The sequence below is a fragment of the Syngnathoides biaculeatus genome, chromosome 2 (assembly GCF_019802595.1).
Source record: "Syngnathoides biaculeatus isolate LvHL_M chromosome 2, ASM1980259v1, whole genome shotgun sequence".
In the NCBI taxonomy this organism is placed as follows: Eukaryota; Metazoa; Chordata; class Actinopteri; order Syngnathiformes; family Syngnathidae; genus Syngnathoides; species Syngnathoides biaculeatus.
Window position 1 is genome coordinate 26628597 of NC_084641.1, and position 22213 is coordinate 26650809.

General features: G+C 44.8%; 3 protein-coding genes and 1 long non-coding RNA gene across 10 annotated transcripts in view; 2 read left to right on the plus strand and 2 right to left on the minus strand.

Moving 5' to 3' along the window:
• The window catches only part of LOC133513282 (protein kinase C and casein kinase substrate in neurons protein 1-like), a 46242-nt gene extending 39172 nt beyond the window's left edge, over nucleotides 1-7070 (minus strand). Inside the window, exon 1 of the mRNA XM_061843907.1 lies at nucleotides 6945-7070. Within this exon, the coding sequence (XP_061699891.1) occupies nucleotides 6945-7060 (116 nt within the window). The 5' untranslated portion in view covers nucleotides 7061-7070. The remainder of the gene's footprint in view (nucleotides 1-6944) is intronic.
• smim29 (small integral membrane protein 29) lies at nucleotides 1907-11511 on the plus strand. Its single transcript, XM_061843945.1, has 4 exons — nucleotides 1907-2193; nucleotides 4319-4344; nucleotides 4427-4532; nucleotides 9329-11511. Exons 1-4 carry the CDS (start codon nucleotides 2089-2091, stop codon nucleotides 9389-9391), a joined length of 300 nt encoding a protein of 99 aa, XP_061699929.1. The 5' UTR covers nucleotides 1907-2088; the 3' UTR covers nucleotides 9392-11511.
• Nucleotides 11512-11720: 209 nt separating this feature from the next.
• Nucleotides 11721-20550, minus strand: hmga1a (high mobility group AT-hook 1a). Of its 6 annotated transcripts, none has more exons than XM_061844013.1 (5): nucleotides 20393-20550; nucleotides 19436-19540; nucleotides 18687-18767; nucleotides 17282-17335; nucleotides 11721-14678 (listed from the first exon to the last, which is right to left on the minus strand). In XM_061844013.1, the coding sequence occupies exons 2-5, from the start codon at nucleotides 19523-19525 to the stop codon at nucleotides 14592-14594; spliced, it is 312 nt and encodes a 103-aa protein (XP_061699997.1). In that variant the 5' UTR covers nucleotides 19526-19540; nucleotides 20393-20550; the 3' UTR covers nucleotides 11721-14591. The 6 variants fall into 6 exon arrangements, with proteins under 6 accessions (XP_061699997.1, XP_061699977.1, XP_061699987.1 ...); XM_061843993.1 differs by having other exon boundaries at nucleotides 12783-14678; nucleotides 18687-18782; XM_061844003.1 differs by lacking the exon at nucleotides 20393-20550 and adding an exon at nucleotides 20147-20329 and having other exon boundaries at nucleotides 12784-14678.
• Nucleotides 14688-22000, plus strand: LOC133513335 (uncharacterized). Of its 2 annotated transcripts, none has more exons than XR_009798459.1 (3): nucleotides 14688-15370; nucleotides 17569-17723; nucleotides 20950-22000. It is a non-coding gene; the product is annotated as an uncharacterized LOC133513335 (long non-coding RNA). The 2 variants fall into 2 exon arrangements; XR_009798458.1 differs by lacking the exon at nucleotides 20950-22000 and having other exon boundaries at nucleotides 14688-14853; nucleotides 15223-15370; nucleotides 17569-18680.
• Nucleotides 22001-22213: the final 213 nt, after the last annotated feature.

A 22213-nucleotide genomic window follows, 5' to 3' on the forward strand; every position in this document is an offset into this window, starting at 1 on the left:
CAGTTCTGAGGTCCCGGGTTCAATCCCGGACCCGCCTGTGTTGAGTTTGCATGTTCTCCCCGTGCCTGCGTGGGTTTTCTCCGGGTGGGCACTCCAGTTTCCTCCCACATCCCCAAAACATGCAACATTAATTGGACACTCTAAATTGCCCCTAGGTGTGATTGCGAGTGCGCCTGTTTGTCTCTATGAGCCCTGTGATTGGCTGGCGACCAGTATCGGGTGTACCCCGCCTCCTGCCCGTCGACAGCTGGGATAGGCTCCACTGATCTAAAAAAAATAAAAAAGAGTGGAAGGCTCATTGGCCAACAACACTGAAGTCGCCATCCGCCATCTTGATACTCCCAAAATAACCATGTCGCCCGTGCAGTTGACAGCAATAAACTGCGTTAATCGCCAGTTTCGTGGCTGTGAGAAAACATTCCACGGGTACGTTATAAAGATTTACTTTGACACTGTTAAAGTTTGTATGTAAAGGGTTTTTTATTTTCTGATGATATTAATTCACTTGAACAAAGTTTTGTTTATGGTTGTTGTTGTTCACCGTTCACACTCTGCTTCACCTTTATAGGCTGACGGTTTTTCGCGATGTCAATATTTTCCCAAACTTCATCAGTGGATAAGCAAGAAAATACATGTTCTGTGAAAGTTTTGATGTATTTCATAATCCAGAACTCTGCAAATTGAATTTGATTTTTAAATGTGAGGAAACAATTTTAGATTTTCTGTCTGAAGTAGGACGTCGCACAGACAACAAATGAACGATGTGTTTAGCTTGTATTTTCCCCTTTGCGAGTCCTTATTTGCAAAAATATATCTAACTGATTGACTTAAAATTTCATGTTTTTATGACAAAAATGCTTAGTTTTTTGCAATGTTATGATGATACGGCTTCACAGTGTATTTTGGGAAAAGTTAACATGTCACGGAAATCGGGCCCTTGGTAATATGCAAGGTTTCTTGGTAGTCACGGTGTTCTTAGTCTTTACTTTGTATTTGCCTTTTTGGGGTTACCAAGTCAAATTAAAAATCCTTCATGTTACCAGCACTGAAAAAATGTGAAGCTCACACGACCAGTTTTAATTCTACATGCCAAATTTTGAGGAGAAACCCCGCAATAATCCAACCTGTAAACCATGTCTTCCACGCGTTTTGGAGTACCAAGATGGCGGCCAACTGGGTTCAACCAATCAACACGCCGCTAGATATGTATGCGCTAGCCAGTCTTTTTTGTTTCTTTTTTAGTTTTTTAGATAAGTGCTCCCGCGACCCTCGTGAGGATAAGTGGCTTGGAAAATGGGTGGAAGAAAAAAAAAATGCCACCGTCCGGCAATGTTTCTGTGGAAAAAAAAAAAAAAAGCATATCGAAGAGGGGGCGTGTGTCGTTTTATTTTGAAAGAGGAAGCGCCGCCGCTGCCGTCGCTCCTGCGGCTAACGTGCTCCAGATAAGCTGTTTGCGGAAGCAAACACAAACAAATTGACGCGGTTCACGGAAGGTGAGTAGAGAATTCACATCGTTTTCCTTTCAAAACGAAGCAAGCGGCGCGTGTGGCCCGTGAGAAATAAATAGCGGCTTTATGCAGGTGGCTAGCCCGCGCATGTTTACGTGCTAAAATAACTTTTATGATACACTCGCAGAAGCTAAGTTAGCTCCAAACTAGTTGCTCTGCGTGCGCGACAGTTTGCGGCACCTTTTCAAGCCGGAAGTGCGTCGAGGGTCAGTCAAGCAGGTCGCGTGCTGTACTTGAGAAAATGGCATTTTCGATTTTGGGAGAAATCTTAAACTTGTTGCTTTTTGCAATCATTCCGAGACATATGTCAACGTTTAATGGTGTTCTGATATTATTTAAAATATGACTGACTTGTTCACTAAATGTTATTATAAATGCCTTGTATGGTTTGTCGCAAGTAGGAGGAGCGGCGGTATCATGCGGGAGTCACATGAATGTAAAGGATGAGGCCTGATCAACAAGGGAGCATCTCGAGGAGACAGCCGCTGCACAGTGTGTGTCCCTGGGTGGGCGTTTGGTGTTTCCTGTGAAGGTCCTGCATAAGCAGCCCCCTGCAGCCCCCTTGCCCTGATTGTATGCAATGAATAGCACCACTCCGTCCCCCACCATCAATGGGGATGTGGCGGTCAGCTATGTGTTGGTGCCATTCTTCCTCATCACCGTCATTGGAATAGCTGCAGCGGTGGTAAGTTGGCGGATGACTTTCAGCAAAAACCCGACATCCTTCCCGACCTCTCAAACAACCGCACGGCGGTTCTCAAATATAGTCCCGCCTAAAGAAATACTCAGCCCGTCGAGTACCAAAGCCACGACTACAACTAAAATACAATCGTGTTCAAAAACATAACAGAGACTTTAGCTAGCCACTGTAAGGTTATGCACATTTTAAACAATTAGACTGATCTTAAATTCATTCATTCATCATTCTTTTACTTCTTATCCGAGGTTAGGATGCAGGGAGGCGGGAGCTTTAACGGGGATGCCCAGACTTCCGTTTCCCTCAGCCACTGAACTTAGATATGGGGGGGGGGGGGGCATCTTAATAACTTCATTAGCCTTCATTCTTAGTTTTAAAATAATGCACTGAAATAAATGCTTAATCACACTTTTTTTTAAAAGAATCCCGATGTAATGAGGTAAGCGTAATTTCTGGCCTACAAGCCGCGACTTAAATTTTCACACACGTTCAACCCTGCGGTTTATGCGGCTATGTGGCGAATTTGCGCATTGTTTTTTAACGGCCTCAAGGGGGGGCGCTCGAGCGGAAAAGGAAAGAGCGAGACCGCAATGTATGTGCCGAGGAAGTGACTTTTACCGGCCATGTTAGTGCTGCGCTAGTGTTTGCGCCTCACTAGCATTAAACTCTTTCCGTGTACCGGCTTTCTTTGTAAATATCTCGTGTTTCAATGAGGGTTTCAATGTGGGCACTTGCGGCTTTTATACAGCTACGGCGTATATATGTACCAAATGGTATTTCCTTTACAAATGTACCAGGTGAGGCTTATAACCAGGCGCACTCTGTAAGCTTGGAATTACGATAACTATATCAGGAGAACGAGCCCACGTACCCTACTTTGACAATAACTGTCCACTTGTCCTCATTTGGGTGTGGGTGACTGGGAGTCTATCCAGGTGACATTAAAGGGGAAATCCACTGGTTTGCGTGAACAATGTATCCAATAGGTCATCTAATATGTACTCTATTTTGACAATGTGATTTTAAATACTCTCTCATTTTGAGAAGATTTTTATCGACAATTACGAAATTTCATGGGTGCTGCCATTTTCACGAGTCACATGTCCTCCGTGGGCGGATGTGACGTGTTACGTGCCGCAACAAAGGCTCGATTACATGGGACACCATTTATGCCCAGCGCTGATTTCTCGGATTTATACTCATCTGATGAAGAAATAGCATTATCGGTTGATCGGGAAGAGGAAGGAATACCAGCGAGCCGGCTTGGGGGTGTCTGTCCCCCGCATAACACGCGTCACTCACGGCTTTTTCCTCCGCATTGTGGAGGAAGAGCCGACGTCGAAGGATCAAAAAGTGACTATGAACGCTTGGCCGCCACAAGTCAGTTATCCCTCTGGTAACTTTTTGGACACTTTCCGCTTGAAACCAACACGTGCATTTCCTCCGTCCCGTGCGCGGGCTCGGCACCGGGCTGCCGGTGGAGAGCTCAATCGTGCAGCGCGCCGTCCCGAAGCCGCCGCCGCACCGGGTCCCGGTTAATTCCGATAACAAACAAGACTCCGCAATGCCAACTAGTTACACGGCAGCGTGAGCGGCACCGCTCACAGCTGTGAACGGACGTATTCCTCCGTCTTCCCGATCAACCGATACTGCTATTTATTCATCAGATGAGGATCAATCTAAGAAATCAGCGCTGGGCAGCCTCTGTTGCGGCACAGTACACGTCACATCTGTGCACGTAGGTCATGTGACTGGCGAAAATGGCAGCGCCCCAGAAAAGTCGTAATTGTCGATAAAAATCTTCTCAAAACACGATTAAATGAGAGAGGATTTAACATCGCATTGTCAAACTAGGGTGCATATTACATGACCTATTGGATACATTATTCATGCACACCAATGGATTTCCCCTTTAAGCAGGTGTTGGTTTTTCAGTCAATCACAGGCGACACAAAGACAAACAATTGTTCATCCTCACATTCACACCTATAAACAGTCTTAAGAGTTTTTAGTCAACCTAACGTGCATGTTTTTAGTTTTGCTTAAACCACATCTTGTATGGAAATGCATGTATGAGAAAGAACCTACTTATATTTCTGTGTTTCTGTTTCAGATCTTGTATATTCGTAAAAAACGGAGGTAAAGATGCAGTCCCTTGTTTGAGATGAACCTGCTCGCGATGATTTGTGTCTCTGAATGTGGTCTTGCGCTCTCTTCTCAGACTTGATAGACTTCGCCATCAGTTGCTACCAATCTACTCCTATGACCCCTCAGAGGAGGTGAATGAAGCTGAGCAAGAGATGCTGTGGCGAGAAGAGGACACCAGAGTAAGGCAAACTTCTCTTTTTCACTGAAACGTTATAAATTGAACACTTGTACAAATACATTTCTTAGTTTCTATTTTTAAATTTATGTGGTTTCCTTTGGTTGCTTCATCTACTCTTATGTGGCTAGGCTGTTACTGTCGGTTTCTGACAACTCAGTTCCTCTAATGTGTAGGAAAACAGCCGCTTGCTCGAAGAAAATAGAACAATTCAGGGACTGTTTTAGTTCCAAACATCAGAACCAGCACAGCTCGATTATAGCAGTGTTGAGTTTTTGGCTGTTTTCGGAACCCGTGTGCTAGGATCGGCATTATCAAGTGGAAAAGATGAGGCCAAACATTATTTCATTTTCTGTAGCGCTTGTTTTTGTTGGTGTCCTGACTGAGGTTGGTGTTCATCCCGTCTGAATTCTGGCAACGGGTGGGGCTACACCCTGACCAGGTCTTAAAACCAGTCAATCACAGAAGACATAACGACATCTCACAATTCACAGTCACACGTTTTAATGCTGTGAGTTATGCTTTTTGGAATGTGAAAGGAGGCCAGACAGAATACCTGGAGGAAAAACCCAGGCAAGACTGAGGAGAACGTGAAAACTCGACAGGAGCCAAGATTTAGAACCCAGAACTTCACGACTGTGAGGCAGAACTTTTCGCTTAATTAACTGTCTGGTACCAATTGGGCCGTATGGGTGTCAACAAAATGGCTGTTAGTCATGTTGAAAACTCTTCCTAACGGCTTTTGATTGATTGATCAACTCGTAGCTTTTATCTAAATAAATAGAGAAGGTCACGTGGGCTACGTTCAAGTCATGTAATTCGGATCAAACCAAACCAAATCCCAGCTGTAAACCCGATTGGGATGCAAATATAGTTGCATACGCAACTCAGATAATGGCCGGACGGCTGGATTCTTGAAATTATTGTTCTAGTCCAAGTCTTGCCCCACGTGATTCGAAACAGTAGATGGCAGTGTTTACCGCACATAAGATGTTCGCGCAAAACCGCTACTTTATTCCTTATTTCGATTGGATGAGGGGCGTGTTTATTTCTTGGCTGTTAGATCAAAAATGTCCCTGTGAAGTGAAAATTTCTTTGAAATTTGACACCACAGAGAAATGTTGTTTACCACCCTCTTAAATTTGATTAAAAAAAAAAAATCACAAAGTATATGGTGCTGTGAAAAAGTATTGCACCCTCTTTCTCAAAATCTTATATACTGTAATATTTTAGATCAAGATTTTTGGGGCCGATCAGTGAATTTAAAAAAAAAAAAAACCTTAACCGGTCACCGGACCAATGAGTCTATTTAAATGGCCCCTTGGCGGCACGGTGGATCATCTGGAAAGCGTTGGCCTCACAGTTCTGAGGTTGCAGGTTCAATCCCTGACTGGCCTGTGTGGAGGTTGCATGTTCTCCACGTGCCTGCGTGCGTTTTCTCCAGGCAGTCCGGTTTACTTCCACGTCGCAAATACATGCACCGTTAACTGGACACTCTAAATTGCCCCTAGGTGTGATTTTGGGTGCAGCTCTTTGTCTCTATGTGCCCTGCGATTGGCTGGCAACCAGTTCAGGGTGTACCCCGCCTTCTGCCCGTTGACGGCAGGGATGGGCTCCGGCACTCCCGCGACCCTCGTGAGGATAATCGACTAAGAAAATGAATGGATAATGTATCTTTGTTCATGTATTTATGCCAGTGAGGCATCATGACAGAAAAAAGGCCTTCTATTAGATGGCAGTAAGTACTTATAGTATTTTATGTATCTACTTTTTGTTTGTTGGTGAGAAATTTTTATTGTAAAATATGATTCAGTGCTCCGGTCAGATCATGAATTCTATTCATCCATCCACTTTCTTTGCTGCTTATCCTCACGAGGGTCGCAGGGAGTGCTGGAGCCTATCCCAGCTGTCAACGGGCAAGAGGCGGGGTACACCCTGATGTGGTTGCCATCCAATCGCAGGGCACATGGAGACAAACAGCCGGACTCACAATCACACCTAGGGGCAATTTAAAGTGTCCAATTAATGTTGCATATTTTTGGGGATATGGGAGGAAACCGGAGTGCCCACCAGGAGAAAACCCACGCAGGCAAACATGCAAACTCCACACATGCGAGGCTGGGTTTGAACCCGGGTCCTCAGAAGTGTGAGACCATCGCTGTACCAGATGATCCACCGTGCCACCTTATTCTATTCACTCAAGTCAAATCAGTATGACAACAAGACAGAAACAATGAATTGTAACTGAGTGTAATTAAATTACTTCCCCACACCGAAGCTTTCGAGCACGACTCGACAGAACAGCAGCATGTTTGCATACAACTGCCAGCAAAAGCGCTAGCACTAGCTTGCTCAGCTCCGTAATGTTTTGTTGCCTGCTTGCCAGCCATATCGTATTAAAAGTATGCGAACATACCTCAAGCAAGCCTTGAATTCTCCTCGCCTTCTCTTAAGCACCGGTGACAAACCAGCACACGCTTTTGCTATTTTTGTCCCCATAACACGGTCGGCTCGATCCACTTGTGTTTTCATCGCCACAGTAACGAATGTCCCCAGTCAAATTTCAGTTTGCAAGATAAAGCCCAACGATGGTAAAAACCATGATGCAATTGTATCAGAATACAAGATTTTATTGCAGTAGTCTTACATCGTGCAATCGTGAAAGCGCAAATTTGACAAATTTTAATCTGATCCGGGCGTTGCGTGTTGTGTCTCTCAACCCGTCTTGTCTCTCCCATGCGCCGACAGTTTTTTTTTTAACTAACTTTATTGGCCATCAGATATTTACAGTTCTACTTCATAAGACACGTGACGAGGCAAAAAATAAAACTTGTTTTGTAAAAATGAATTCAAATGTACTGGGCACAATGGCGACGGGGGGTAAAATGTCTTTTGCGGAGCATTGATGGATTATCACACTTTAAGTCTATCAACTGAAAATCGGCGTAAAGTCTCGTTTTCTGATCATCAAACAAATGTAGATATCAGACAAATGAAACCCAAGTGAACTTAAAATGCTGTTTTTAGATGATGATTCCATTTACTAAGAAAAAAAAAATGAAAACTCCCCCCAAGTTACCTGGCCCTGTGTAAAAAGATAATTGTCCCCGAAACATAACTGGTTAGATCGTCCTCGTCAGCATCATCTGAAATCAAGCATTTGTACATAACTGCCGATGAGTCGGTCTCTGTGGAGACATTTGTTTGAATTCAGCTAAAATTGAGGTTTTTTTTTTTAGCATGACCGGTCCTTTTAAGGGCATGCCAGTGCATTTCAATCAGATTCAAGCTAATGGATAGACCCGCACGGGGCGCCTAAGCCACGCCTGCTTACTGTTGTTATGCTCCCCGAGCTACCGATCAAAATGGCGGACGCAGTGCGGCCGAAGCATGTTACGAGCGTGATTCATTAGAGCGAATTCCCGATAGTATTTTTGTTTCCTTTCTGCCCATGCTATCAGAAATATTGACAAAGATTGTACAGAAAGGCTTGAATTACTTTCAACAGGGATATATTCATAATGTCGAACTTTCCCAAACGGGAACGCCAGTTCAAGTTTCTGCAACGTGTTGGCCGTAAGTCCATGCGAAAAAATCAAGCATCTCATAAACTAACGTTGGACATCGAATGCGATAAGATTTCCGATGCCTAAGTTTCCATTTTTGCGCTACATGAACTTGTCGATTCGAAACGATATCCACATTCATAGTGGATAATTTATATAAACGATGGCAGTATGCGTGTCCTCTGTCGGTCTGAACGTATGTACTGTACACGTGAATGTAGGTCCAAAATATTTGTATTCACGTGATGCGTTTAATCATGGATAAGCGCTTGAGAGCAGAGCCGAGGTGCGGCTGGAAGCTTTTGAGTTTCGCCCTGCTCAGGTAGAGCTTCCCTCTTTCCTTTATAAATATTACACCGACTAATTGAGTAAATTACCTTGGAACAGACGACTTTGTGCTGATTTATCTTCGATACGTTCAGATGGTGGTGAGGTCGGCCACGAGCCTTAATCCACAGTTTGCATTTATCTAAATTACGCTTTGGGGTGGGAAAGCGCAACAGATATCCTCCCGGGAAACTCTCTGGGTAGCGCTCATCTCCATTACACGTTCCCAGGCCACATCGAAGCACCATATTTCCAAATCGGATATAAGCAGGACTATACACTCGCAATTCAGAGGCTTAAAGTAACCACGCGCTCTCTTTTGTTTGTGGGTAAAGGATCGGGGCTGTAGGCAGCACGGGCGGAGGTCAGAAAATGACGCTCACTGATTGGTCAAAAGTGAGCTGTCAATCACGCTCACGGCTCCATCCATTGCGTAGTGCAGAGTTACTGACTTTATACATATATTTTTTGCAATGGTCCAGTTTAGTTGGTTTCTGCCATGTTGTGACCAAGTAACTCAGAAATGTAACCTTAAAACAAAAGTTGATAAAAATATGTACACATGGATGTTCGCTGTGTTCGTCTTTCTGGGACGTCCGTAGCGAACATGAACGCTCGGCGACAAGTTGGCGAATGGCACACGTCGAAGCGCGGATGGGGATGTTTCAGACTGGCCGGAAGTTTACAAAATATACGCGCCTGCGCGTTAATCACAAGAAGACTTTTCAGAACCGGGAGCACTCAGACCATCACACCGGGTGATGATTGTCATCCTTTGCACATATTTTTAACAGTTATCTTCCAACACATGGAATGTTTTTCAAAACAAATCTCTGAATTCACGCTACAGTTTTTTTTTTTTTTTTTTTTTTTTAGCACAACAGTACCATATTTTCTCTTTTGTTAGGTTGTTCAAGGTTGGGCAAGAAGGTACCAACAACGACGCCCTCTTCTGACCGAAGATGCTTGAAGAATACAAACCATGACAATGCAAGACAAATATCTGCACTAACAACAAAAGCATTGCTTCCCCCCCCCGGCTTCCCCTTTAATGTTTCAATACAACAAGTCAGGCATTTGCAGTACGAACAACCTTCATCATATTTATTTCTTCACAATCTTTTACTGGATTTTGGTGACCCGTGTTAAAACGGAACATCTTTCCAGAGCATATAAATTTCTTTTCGTTTAATTCAGTCCCGTGCCTACCGCTCACACGTCAGTCCAGCTAATCGAGTATTCCTGAACATTCTGGACCCGCCATTGTGTTGGAATTCATTCTGGACTGCAGCTTTTGCGGCGCCTTAGGAAAAACACCTTCGCAGATCACAAAAGAGAAAGTAATCATCTCTCTGAATAAGTGAGCTGTTCATGAAAACAAAAAGTTTTCGGGTGACTCACTTTCTATTTCATTCAAAGAATGCCGAGGATCTTTTTTTTTTTTATTTTCCCCCCTCGAAAAAAAACAAAACAAAAAACATCCGTGTCCCGTGATCTAGATCGTGTGGGTTTTGCCAAATCCTGTGAGTCGCAAGGATGGCATGAAAACCTCAGGATGAACATAAACAAGATCCGGCGTTCTTCTGAATGACTCCCGCTCCAAATATGTCCTGTGCAGAAGACGTGACAGCAGCACAGGTTCACCCTCCAGCCAGAGATGAATGCCATGGTTGTGACTGTATCCAATGATAGGACCCCCCCCCCCCCCCATTTATTCAAAGCCATTCTGGACTCTTAGTAGTTAGTGCCGACGCATCACACAGAATGTACTAGTTCAGTGCATTTGAGCAAGTTATGCAATGTGATTGAGAGACCAGGTTATTTGGTTGAAATGTAAACCTCATCTGATTCGTTGAGCCACGTTTTCCTCAAACTATTTTAACTCTTGTACGGTCATACGAGAATTGTACTTGTTACTGAGCCACTGAATTCTACTACAGCTTGAATGGATCGATGTAAATTTTGTCTGCACTGTTATGAAACCCACCTCTGAGATATTCTTTCTGCTCTCAGTTGTTGCTTTTAAGTTTGCTGAAGAAAACATTTGTCAATGTAGATTTTTTTTTTTTTTTAAACGTCTGAGGATTGCATTGTCGGTACAACAGGATCAGTCATTACTAGTTTATTACACTGGGTGTAATGACAGAATATATACTTTGACCAAAAACATTTTGTTTTGTTATTTGTAAATGTAGATTTTGCATTGAGAGATTTACTCGTCTCGAAGCTTACTGTTTTGATCCTATAGAGCTCGTGGACCTACGTCACCGAAGTCACGTGACTGGCCATATTGACGGTCTAGCAAAGCATTCTTCAATGCTAAGTTGGTTGGAGACGGCACGAAAATACGTCTTATAGTACGACGCCCAGAGTTTTGTCCGATACCGTTAAACGTTTAGAAGGTTATAATAAACAAAGGTACATGGAAAAATGAGAGACACTTGGCATAGAGGACCCATATTTAATGCCGAAGTCGATGTTTTCGCCGAAAAGAAAGTGGACTGTTAACCCGCTTCTGCTTGTCTTGGACAACTGAAGCTACACATGGATCTGGTGAATAAGTTGTCAAGAATTACACGGATGAGTTTGAAAGCGTAGAAAAGTCTGGACGCTTACAAAATACTTTGTTGCTGGATCTGTTCTCAATCAAGAATAAATCCCACATTGTGATGGAGCCACTCAGATTTTTTTCAATACAAATACCAATATTTAAATAAATGACCCCTGGTTAGAGCACTGGTTTGGTAAACCAGAGGTTGTGGGTTCGTATCCCACTGGGGCCTCCACTCCCTGAGAAGGGTTGCGTCAGGAAGGGCATCCGGCGTAAAAATTGTGCCAAACATATATATGCGTTCATCTGAGATGACACGCTGTGGCAACCCCGAAAGGGACAAGCCGAAAGAAACACACACACCCCTGGTTTTACACAAATTCGCATTCATTAACTATGATGGGGGGGGGTGAAGACAGCGAGTCGGCTCCTGTGTGCACGAAGTGTGTTGCGGCCACACGTTAAACTTTGGTAAACCTCTCTGTGACGTTTTTTTTTTTAAATATGCATTGTTCTCAAATGAGTCCAATGCGTATTTAGGCACATTAACCTACGTAAACATCACTGTGACTGACTTTTTTTTTTTTTTTAAATATGCATTGGACTCATTTGAGAAAAATGCATATTTAAAAAAAAAAAAAAAAAAACATCTGTCGAGGAGAGGTTTACCAAACTTTAATGTGTGGCCGCAAAACGCTTCTGTGTACGTTGGAGATTACTCCCTTTTTTTTTTTTTTTTAACACATTGTTCTCAAATGAGCCAACTTGGCGTTATAAATACTTCTCGGGAATTTGAGATTAAGAATAATTCTTGCCTGAAATGAAGTGATCGCTACATAGTCGTGTGTCTTTGGTTGGGCAGCATCCATCGTTCTTTTCTCAACTTTTCAGCTGGTATTTCATAGAATGATGTCTTTAAATATCTGTCTTGTCTGTTGTAACAACCAACAGCACAACAAGTCTCGAGCACTGTGAATATTCCTCTCCGGTTTAATGTCCCCCACACTGTCAAGCATCTCTTTTTGACCGGCAATACGGTGCCGTGAAAATGGTGACGTCACGTGCACGAACTCTATAGACTGCGCTCTAAATGTTTCCAGTCTGTCAGGTTGGATAACGCATTTTCTACTTTACTCGCAAAAAGAATACTTGAAGATTTGTCTTTCAGGTGATTCTAACCATCTACTCTAACCATTATAGAAAAATTTCATTTGACCTCTAAACCTTTGGACGGATGTCCAACGGTTTGACGTTTCAGTAGTTTACTTATCTGTAACAAGAAGCTGAACAGCATTATTTTCCAAGGACAATTTTGTGCCTTTCTCCGACCGCTCCCCAAGTATGATGTTTAATATTTCTGATGACAGTAACACGCACAACTCAGTGGTCACTTCCCTCTGAGAAAAATACCGTTTGGATCATTTCATTCGTAGCCGTCTTGCGCTTGCTCTCATGATGTAAATATTGCGAGCGCATGCAGATGCCAAAACCATCACTTTCTAAGAAAAATAAAACAGTATGCTTGTTGAGCCATTTGCAACAAATACTTGTGGGGACAGAACAGTAGTACTGATCAGTGTTGACCAGATGCTAGTGAAATATGCATTGGTTAAATAATCATACACCTGTGATGAATTTTGCCTTTCAGCTCATTTGACAAATGCCAAGTTGCGGTACTTGCACATTCAAAAGTTAAGATTAGGTCGTATTGATCTAACCTGTTCTTATTTCACCAAAAAGCCAAAAATAGCCGACTAGAACCGCAATAAACTCAAAGCCAAACGTGCTCGATTGCTGCCACCCAGAATGACAGAAGAATGACAGAAAATGATATTTGACCATTTTATTTCATACAAATCGTAGGGCACCATAGAAAATATATACATTGTACATTTACATACGGTGTCCATTAAAAAGAATGATCCCATCCTCAACAGTTTACAGTATATAAATGAACAGATGTAGATGTCACTATGCAATGTGATTCCAATTTTGTGGAATTCGATGGGACAAAAATGACCACTTCATGACGACTTTCGCCAAACGAGCGGGAGAAGTGTCCGGCGTTAAAACGTTTCAGTGCACCTGAAGGAAAATAAAAACCTGCTCAAACTTATCAGCCGGCAAACACAACTGTCGAGCTGACTTTGCGTCACGCACACAAACACGCACGCGTACGAACAAACACCAGCCAGTCTTCAAGCTGCAGTTGTGAGCAAGTTGAGGCGTTTTCAACCACGTTTATGTTAAGAAAAGTTTACTACAGAAACCTGTCAGAGTAGTGCCAGAGTACACAGTCGCGCACACACACACAAAAGTTAATTGCAATGAAATAGCCTGCTGAATGAGGTACGAAACGCTAGGCATTGTGTTTTCAATTTGCAGTTTTCCGGCTTTAAAACGGAGGAGGTTGTAGCAGCTGAGGTGTGTGGAAGAACTGCCAAGTTTACACTTAAACGTTCTTTTTGTCGTTGAAGGAAGCCAAACATCTTCAAAATGGCATAACACAACTAAAATGAAGGACATGTGAACCGCGCTGGGTGAAGAAGTGGGTGCAGGTGGCAGAAAGGGGGGGGGGGGGAATATGCGGCCCTGTCGGAAAAGTACCAACAACTCTGGATTTTATTATTAATCTCCTCGTGGTTATACAGTTTGTCTTTCGATTGACTGGGCGAGCGCGCAGGCAAAACACCGTCGGTAAAAAGATCCCTGAAAAAATGACAATGATGCCGTCAACCTGGAACCCTAGAGTACTTTTAAAATGACAACACTTGAAAAGAAGCAGCACACGTTTTTTTTTTTTGTTTTGTTTTGTTTTTAAATGGTATGAAACTGGAAAGTAACATGAGAAAAAAACCCAACAAACAAAATCAACAGCAAACACCAGTTGCCTCCCCCGCTACACACCAACGACAGAGGAGGCTGTTTGAGAAGCTAAAACCTAAAATGTCCTAGGAGGTTCTACTTGTGAGAGGTGACACTGGGAAGGGGGGGGAGGGGCTTTATATATATATATATATATATATATATATATATATATATATATATACCACCAGTGACCTATCCTCACCCTAAACACTGAAGCTCAACTCCACCTAGCATACGACGCGAAGGTTAGGTTCAACCACGTCACACGAACACGACGAGTATTGGTAAAAAGTCACCGTTGTCCAGTACAAAAACAGAAACTCTACATGCCCTACCATCTCAGACGCGTGGATTATCGATAAGTAACATTGAGTAAAGAGGGGGGGAAAAAAAAAAAAAAAAGACTACAAACCATCTTTTGGTGAGGGGAAAAAAAAAAAAAAAAAAAAACACTAGGCCCCTAAAAGCCCACCTTCTCCAGTATAAAAGATGCGATTTCATGACATGGAGAAAAGGGCCCGTCGGCTGTCACGTGATACTTAGATCTATGCTTGAGCAAGGTCCAGCGTTTTATCCAGTGCTGTTGCGTGGAGGGGGGGGGTTATGGACCGTGTTGGCTGGCCCTTGTTTGGGCCAAGGACCCTTTTTTGGGAACAGTGGTTGATGAAAGTGGCACTGGTTTTGGAGATGCAGTCCAGTTACAGTTAACGGTAAGTCAGTTATGTCGAGTGAGGTAGCGTGCCGTTGTGTATTACTGGTCCTCTTCCTCCTCCTCCTCCTCCTCTTCCTCCTCTTCTTCCTGTTCAGATGACTCCTGTGATGCCTTCTCTTCCTTTTCCTGCAACGAGAGGGAGAACAATCCAGTCAGCGCCGGACAGAAACGCTGACTCCGCTCTCCGCGAGGCTTTCCCTGACACGATTGACGTGACCCTAAATCTCGACAAACCACTCGTGGCGGGGAACTCAACAACGGGGAGGGGCTGGGTGACTCACGGTGGGACCGATGAGTCACGGTGAGGCATCCGGCTTTCTTCGCGCATTCCCGACTGGCAGTGTTCATTCATAAAAATAAGTTGCGGCGTAGCTACGACTCATTGCTCCTCGTGACTAATGCGATCCAGACGTCGCTCCGAAAATATACACACACACACACAACGACTCGTGCGAGTATCGCACTTTTACTACAAAACCGCAATCCTCCTCGTCGGAACAGCATGTCAACTTGTACACAGACGCCGCTAACAGAAATGCTAGAGTGGTGGTTTGGTTTATCTTAAAGGTCAAGTGTCATCCCTATAAACATTCTAAAATAGATATTGTAATGAAAAATACATATAACATTATTCACTTCAATGTCCGTACGAAAAAATAATTATGTGCAGACAGCGCCTCATCCACGCGTAAAGTTGCGGAAGTGATCACCAAACTGGCTGCATCTCCTGTCCGTGACATCACCAAGGACATTCGCCATTGAAAACTACTGTGGGAGACAAACACGCCCCTTCTGACACGGAAGAGAACATCACACAAGTGAGTGAAGTTACCGGGGCAATATTATCCTTTTGTTTCGAGCCATATTTAGATGATATGCGGATCACGGCCAAACCGCCTCCCTGTCCCATCCACTTCCGCGGAGGAGATAAGCCATCGAGGCCTGGCGCCGCGACGAGCCACCCCGGGCGACAAGGTTGCTTATCATGGGGCCGAGCCGGGCCGCTTCACGGCGTTGTTCATAACCGCCGCCGTCCGCTATGAACAACACCGCCGAGCCGGGGCGTTTTTTACGACGTTGTCGCACATGGCTGAGTGCGCCATTGTCAGCAGCAGAGCATTTCGCACACCCGTCATGCGTACGCGGATCGTTTGTTACGTTATGAAAGACCGATTACGTGGTCCATCCCAAACTATTATTTTTTTTTTTCGTAGCTGCATACACACCTACCTGTCACTTGAAACCCACGAAGCTCTCGTCCTTTGCACCCCTGCAATCTATTTTTGACGCCAAACCGGGTCTCTTGCAACCTTATGAAGGGTAAATCCATCTTCCCGCGTGTTCGAACAATGTCCACCAATGCAACGAGCCGGCATTTTGGCTAACACGAAGGAACAACGAGCTATCTTCCCGGAGGTAAAACTAATAGGAAAAAAAACAAGTCCGCTTGAATGCGTTTCTGCCCTGTACGTCACTCCCTGGTTCTACTCGAAAGCAAATCCCTTGAGAGATTTTTCATGGCGGGAGTTACCAAAAGCTGTATACATCAAAATCATGTCATGTCGTTTTTTTCATTAGTAACATACTAAAAATCATGCATTTCATGACAGTGGCCCTTTAAATGGACCATAAGTAAGCGTCAAATGTTTGTTTTAAGGGAAAAGCTACTCGACTATTTTTTTTTCTCTCCTGTGTTCCAAGTTGAAAAGTCAAGGAAACCGGTTGACAACTACAGTGGTACTTTGGTTTTCAAACGACAATCGGTATTCGGATGCCCCGAGCAGCTGACCCACGACAATTTGTTATTGTGAATTCAAATGCTTGTTTAAAGTTATTCTGCACTTTTGTTAGGGCGGGGGGGGAAAAAAAAAAAAAAAAAAGTTTACAAGGCTGGGGGCCAAGTCGCTACAGATACGGCAATGGACTCTTGACAGCCTAGCATACTCTACTCCTAAAGCATATATTTTAAGCAAAAAATGATTTTAATTATCTAAGGTATTTAACCCTCTCCAGACCAAATCAAATTTTTCAGAGGGAAAAATCCGATACTTTCAGAAAATGATACTCTGGACTTAAAATTTTCGATTATATTAAACCTGTTGAAAATTTGCAACCCCTGCCCGGAAATACTATACATGTATTTCTACTATGCAGTATATTATCAGGAAAAGCTTTTTAAAAAAAAAAAAAAAAAAAAAAAACGCTGAAAAAAATATTTTTTTTAGGCTTGGAACACATTATTTTATTTTCCATTAGTTGTAATGGGAAAACACGCTTTGGATTTCGAACATTTCACTTTTCAACCGGCCTTCTGGAACGGATTGTGGTCGAGAAGCGAGGCACCGCTGTATTATCAAACGTGTCAAAAAAACTTGGAATTTTCCACACGCTTTTCAATTCGAGCAACACTTGCAAAAAAAAAAAAAAACACAACTGCAAACAATCGTTTAGTTTTGTGCTTTGGTTGTGACTGCACACAAAGCATGTGCCTGACCTTTAACCTCTTTCACCATCATGTGACAGAAGGTCCAAATTGAATGGCTAGAGATCAGGCCACCCATCCGATTTCAAGACGAGCGGCGGCGATTGTCAGCGGAGTCCAAACCGAAAAGATTTTATGGATAAAACGTGACTCATCTTGAAGGATTTTGGAATGTGTGTGTGGAAAATATTGTGCCCTGAAAAATCACCACACCAGCTCCAATTCGGTTTGCACAGAAAATTCTTACCTCCTTCTTGGGTCTTCCTCTGCGTTTTATACCAGGAGCAGGTTCTGCCTTTGTCTAGAGACAGAGAGAGAGAGAAAAAAAATAAAATAAAAGTGTGATTGTATATAATGCCGCGCAAATGCTTTGTTTTTGTACCGCCACGCTAAATGCATCTATATAGTAAGGGCTTGGTTTAAAAAACAAAAACAAAAACAGTATTATATAATCAGAAACATTCTTGTTCGTCCTAAAGGCAAAAATCTGTACATACAGTCAAGGCCATTTGTTTTTGCTTTGACGGCCTGCAGGTGGCAGCAGAATCTCTGCAAAGCGGTATGGACAAGGGGCACTGGGTTCATTGGCTATTATCTGCAGGCCAAATGGAACCGCACAGAGGGCACTCCAGTTCGCTGGCCACCTGGACCAAGGGCTCAGAGACAGCTGGTGGAAGCGAGCGCGGACGGTAAAGCCTCGGCCGCTCGGTACTTCCTCGCTAACCCTATAGCGCAAGTGCGCGCGTGAGCATTTTTTCTGGCCACCGCCTGCCATGCGCCGTATAGTAGCGGCGATGGCAATGCGCATGAGGGGAGTTGGAGGGTTCAGGGCGAGGGAGAAAATCAGCTGTTGCCATGGAGACGACAGGCCGAGAAGAACTAGGACTGTGTGCGGGGCGGTGGGGTGGGGTGTTTGGTGTCAATGTGTAAAAAAAAAAAACAAAACAAAAAAAACACTATTGCAGCTACGTCGCCCGAGGCCGCGCATGACGCTGCAGGATGCTGTAAGACAAGGAAGCACGCGGCAAGCGTCGCTCTGCACTTCCTGCTAAGAAAACGTCTTTTACAATGGGGAAGCCTTGCGCGGCTATTTTACGGGAAAGAGATATTTAACAAGGAAAACGCGGGGAATCTTTGACGGGGGTTAGATGAAATCAAATAGTCTAAATGATGGTGTCAAACTCAAGGTCCGGGGACCAGATCCGGCCCGTGGGGTGATTTTATGTGGCCCGCGTAGGCAAACCATGTATATCAACTTCCGTGATTTTTTTTGCAATCATCTGTAACAAAATTTCAAATTGTCATATCATAAATGACAAAGTTGAGATATCGCAAGCATTTTCGAGTTACTGAACACGAACAATAGTTGAAAAAACGATTCCGCGTGATTCCTGATTCAAAACCAGTTCATAAATATCACAAAGTGAAAGATTTTCACGGATTCACAGCCACAACGGCCCTCTGAGGGGATTCGTGACGGCAATGTGGCCCGCGACAAAAATGAGTTTGACACCCCTGGTCTAAAAGCCGAAGTCACAGTTTTGCAAGCGTTATTTTGTTGCAATTATGACGTGCTGATCCAGACTCGGCAGAAGCTACGGTCAATACTTCGCCGCGACGCGCCCTCATGCACGCACACATCGCGGACTTACTTTGCCCTTGCTGATGGACTTGTTTTTGCTGCCCTTGGGCCGTCCTCTGGGCCTCTTCGGAGTGGGCGATCCGCTGGGCTCCTGAAATTCAAGAGACTGCTGTTCGCGCAACAAAATGGGGTTGGGGGGGGGGGGGAACCTCCGGTAAATGAGTGGCATACAATTCACTCAATGAAATACTGACACACCTAGACATTCCTACACTGCAAAATGTGCCAATAAAAGGAATTGTGCAACCAACACAATTACAAAAAAAAAAAAAAAAAAAAAACCCAAAAACATTTCCTTCAAGTCCGCTGCAGGGTTCTTATGACAAAACTGCACATGTGAGCCCGGTTAGGCGCGTTCGTATCTGATTGGATTTCTGGCTTGTTTACTAGCTCAGCCACCAAAGCGATTCAGTCCACCGCGCGGAGTGACAACCACGTGTCGTATAAGGTGGGTCTGAGAGGGTTAAAACTGGTTTCGGGGTGTTGGGTTACAAGCTCCTGACAAAACACAGGAAGTTTGTTGATTGGGGGGGGGGGGGTGCGCGAACTTCCCGTCAATCACAGTTGGAGCGTGCATACAAATTGGGCCTTTTACCTGTGAACTGGCAGAAAGAAAATGACACTGAAACGTGCGTTAAAAAAAGGATAGTGATGCAAAGTAATGGGGGGCGGGGGTGCAATTGTGATGGTGCGAGGACTCGATTCCCGGAACTGATGAGTCATGCAAACCTGATGCACCTGAAACTTTTGTCTTTTTACCTGAGGAAGCTTGCGGGGTCTCCCGCGACCCCTCTTCTCCGCAGTCTCCTTCTCCTTCTCCTTGGATGCCACTGTCCCCTTGTCGCTCATGTTTACGTCTCACACCTAGGAAATAAAACCGCACCTGGTCAAAGTCGCCTAGCAGGGCAACCCGCTGAGGACACTTCAATGCGGGGGAGGGAGGGTCCAAAAAAAAAAAAAAAAAAAGGGGTGGAGTCGCAAAAACCACGATGCATCCAGCTCCTAAAAATCAACGCTTCCCTTCGGCTCTATTTCTGCTTTATGTGCGCAGCCCACGCCGCCTCGCGGGTCTCGGCCGAACCGGTTTGCATCGCGCAGCCTTGAGCCGCAGGCCTCGCGGTCGCGTTCACGCAACGACCGCATCCCGAGGCCCACACACGCGTGCACCCGACTCGCACGCACGTACGTACACACACAATAACCGGGCCGGCGAGCTGTACGCCGCACGCGCTTTTAATAGCGCGCCCCTTCTTTACGTGCACACGCAAGTGTTAAAAATAAATAACCAGCAACAATCCAACGGAAACTGATCTTCGAGCCACGGCGTTGCGCGTCGCGTTTTGCGGCAACAATAGGCGGGCTCCCCATTGAAAGCGCGTCGCCTCCTCTCGCCGGAGCCCGGCGCCGTCAAAATATAGCTCGCCGGTGCAAAGCTACGCGCAAAAAAATACAAAATAAACGTGCACTCACCTCTGCCGCTCAAGTGCAAGCTCCCAGGGTCAATTACACGGCGAATATCCCCCGTTAAGCCCGCTGCTGCTCCTACCCGGTTAAAGAGCCCTGCGCCGACCTACAAAGCGTCGCGTCGAGTCGACACACTAACACAAAGCCCGTCCCCTTTAAATGGAAAGCCAAGTCTGCACTGAGGAACAGGCTGCTTTTTTTTTATGTGTTTTCCGACACCCGCGACGCGTTTTTTTTTTTTTTTTAACTTACCAGCAGGTAAAGCGGTTTGTTCCTACGTGGCCCTAAAAATAGCATGTGCGTCTCCTCTTCTGCAGATAAAGAAAAAAGGCGCCAGTCGGGAGGAGTTTTTGGGGGCAATATAAGAGCCGCCCTCACGGGAGCAAAGCGGGCTGGGGGCGGAGATAGGATAAATGGGCCACCAACGGCACTGGATGGGCTCAGCCACCCACCCCAAATGCCCCCCCCCCCGCCCCCCTTGACTCGGCGACACAATAAAATGTGTGTGCACAACTTGCTGTGAAACAATGCGCCGAAATACAATAGAGCAAAGGGGGAGTGTTCACCAATGCTTGCTTATCATAGATAATATTTGTCCACAATAAAGCACTTGATGATGCTGTTTTGTTATTATGGCAGCAGGCCTAATACATTTCTTAAAGGGGAAATCCACTGGCGTGCATGAACAATGTATCCCATAGGTCATGTAATATGCACTCTTATTTTGACAATGTGATGTGAAATCCTTTCTCATTTAATCGTGTTTTGAGAAGATTTTTTTTTTTTAATCAAGAATTACAAATTTTCAGGGGCGCTGCCATTTTCGCGAGTCACGTGACCTACGTGCGCGGATGTGACGTGTACCGTGTCGCAACAATGGCTCGATTCCATTTGTGCCCGGCGCCGACTTCTAGGATTTATCCTCATCTGATGAAGAAATAGAAATATCAGTTGATTGGGAAGACGGAGAAATACTTCCATACGGATTTGAACCAGTGGCTGGAATTAATGTTGAATATTCGGATGGTTCTTCGGGCGGAATGACGAGCCAGGCCGCGAGCCGAGCTTCGGCGTCCGGGGCTAACGGCCTCCGCCGCCTGGTAGCTCGGCTCGCTGCCCGCCGCCGCAGCTCTCTCGTCAGACTCCGCCGATCCCCTGCCAACGTTGTTGAACGCACCTGTGCATTTTATTTATTTTTAAGAATGGAGCAAACTGCTGCTTTGGCCAATACAAATTTCTGTATCACACATTTGTAACGTCGTTCTTTCCCAGCTTAATGGTGATATTATTCACGATCATTTCGAGCCTGAACTTCATTGCGGTAGTTTCCTCAAAATAAATGCCAACTTGGCGGCACGGTGGCGCATCTGGTTGGCCGGGGTTCAAATCCTGCCTCCGCCCTGTGTGGAGTTTGCATGTTCTTCCCGTGCTTGTGTGGGTTTTCTTCAGGCACTCCGGTTTCCTCACACATCCCAAAAACATGCAACATTAATTGGACACTCTAAATTGCCCGTAGGTGTGACTGTGAGTACAACTGTTTGTCTCTGGCTGGCAACCGGTTCAGGGTGTAGCCGGCCTCCTGTCCAATGACTGCTGGATAGGCTCCAGCACTCCCAAGACCCTCGTGAGGATGAGCGGCTAAGAAAATGAATGGATGGATGGATGGATGATAAATGCCAACCTAAAACTGGGTACCATCGCTCGACTTTTATCTTACGTAATATGTATTGAGGCGGCACGGTGGAACAGCTGGTAAAGCGTTGGCCTCACAGTTCTGATGACCCGAGTTCGATCCCGGGCCCGACTGTGTGGAGTTTGCATGTTCTCCCATGCCTTCATGGGTTTTCTCCGGGAACTCCGGTTTCCTCCCACATCCCAAAAACATGCAACATTAATTGGACACTCTAAATTGCCCCTAGGTGGGATTGTGAGTACAACTGTTTGTCTCTATGTGCCCTGCGATTGGCTGTTTGACACCATTTTTTTCCAGACCGATACCAGTACGTTTATAGACACTTGAATACTCACCGATACTGATAGAAAGTACCACATCCTGAATACGACTAGTACTTT

Coding starts and splice junctions, on each gene's coding strand:
- smim29 (XM_061843945.1), top strand. CDS start 2,089: ATGAATAGCACCACTCCGTCCCCCACCATCAATGGGGATGTGGCGGTC. Junction 4,345..4,426: donor TATATTCGTAAAAAACGGAG/GTAAAGATGCAG, acceptor CTCTCTTCTCAG/ACTTGATAGACTTCGCCATC. Junction 4,533..9,328: donor GGCGAGAAGAGGACACCAGA/GTAAGGCAAACT, acceptor CTCTTTTGTTAG/GTTGTTCAAGGTTGGGCAAG.
- hmga1a (XM_061843978.1), bottom strand. CDS start 19,525: ATGAGCGACAAGGGGACAGTGGCATCCAAGGAGAAGGAGAAGGAGACT. Junction 18,786..19,435: donor GACCCCGCAAGCTTCCTCAG/GTAAAAAGACAA, acceptor TTGCGCGAACAG/CAGTCTCTTGAATTTCAGGA. Junction 14,679..17,281: donor GAGGAAGACCCAAGAAGGAG/GTAAGAATTTTC, acceptor CTCTCGTTGCAG/GAAAAGGAAGAGAAGGCATC.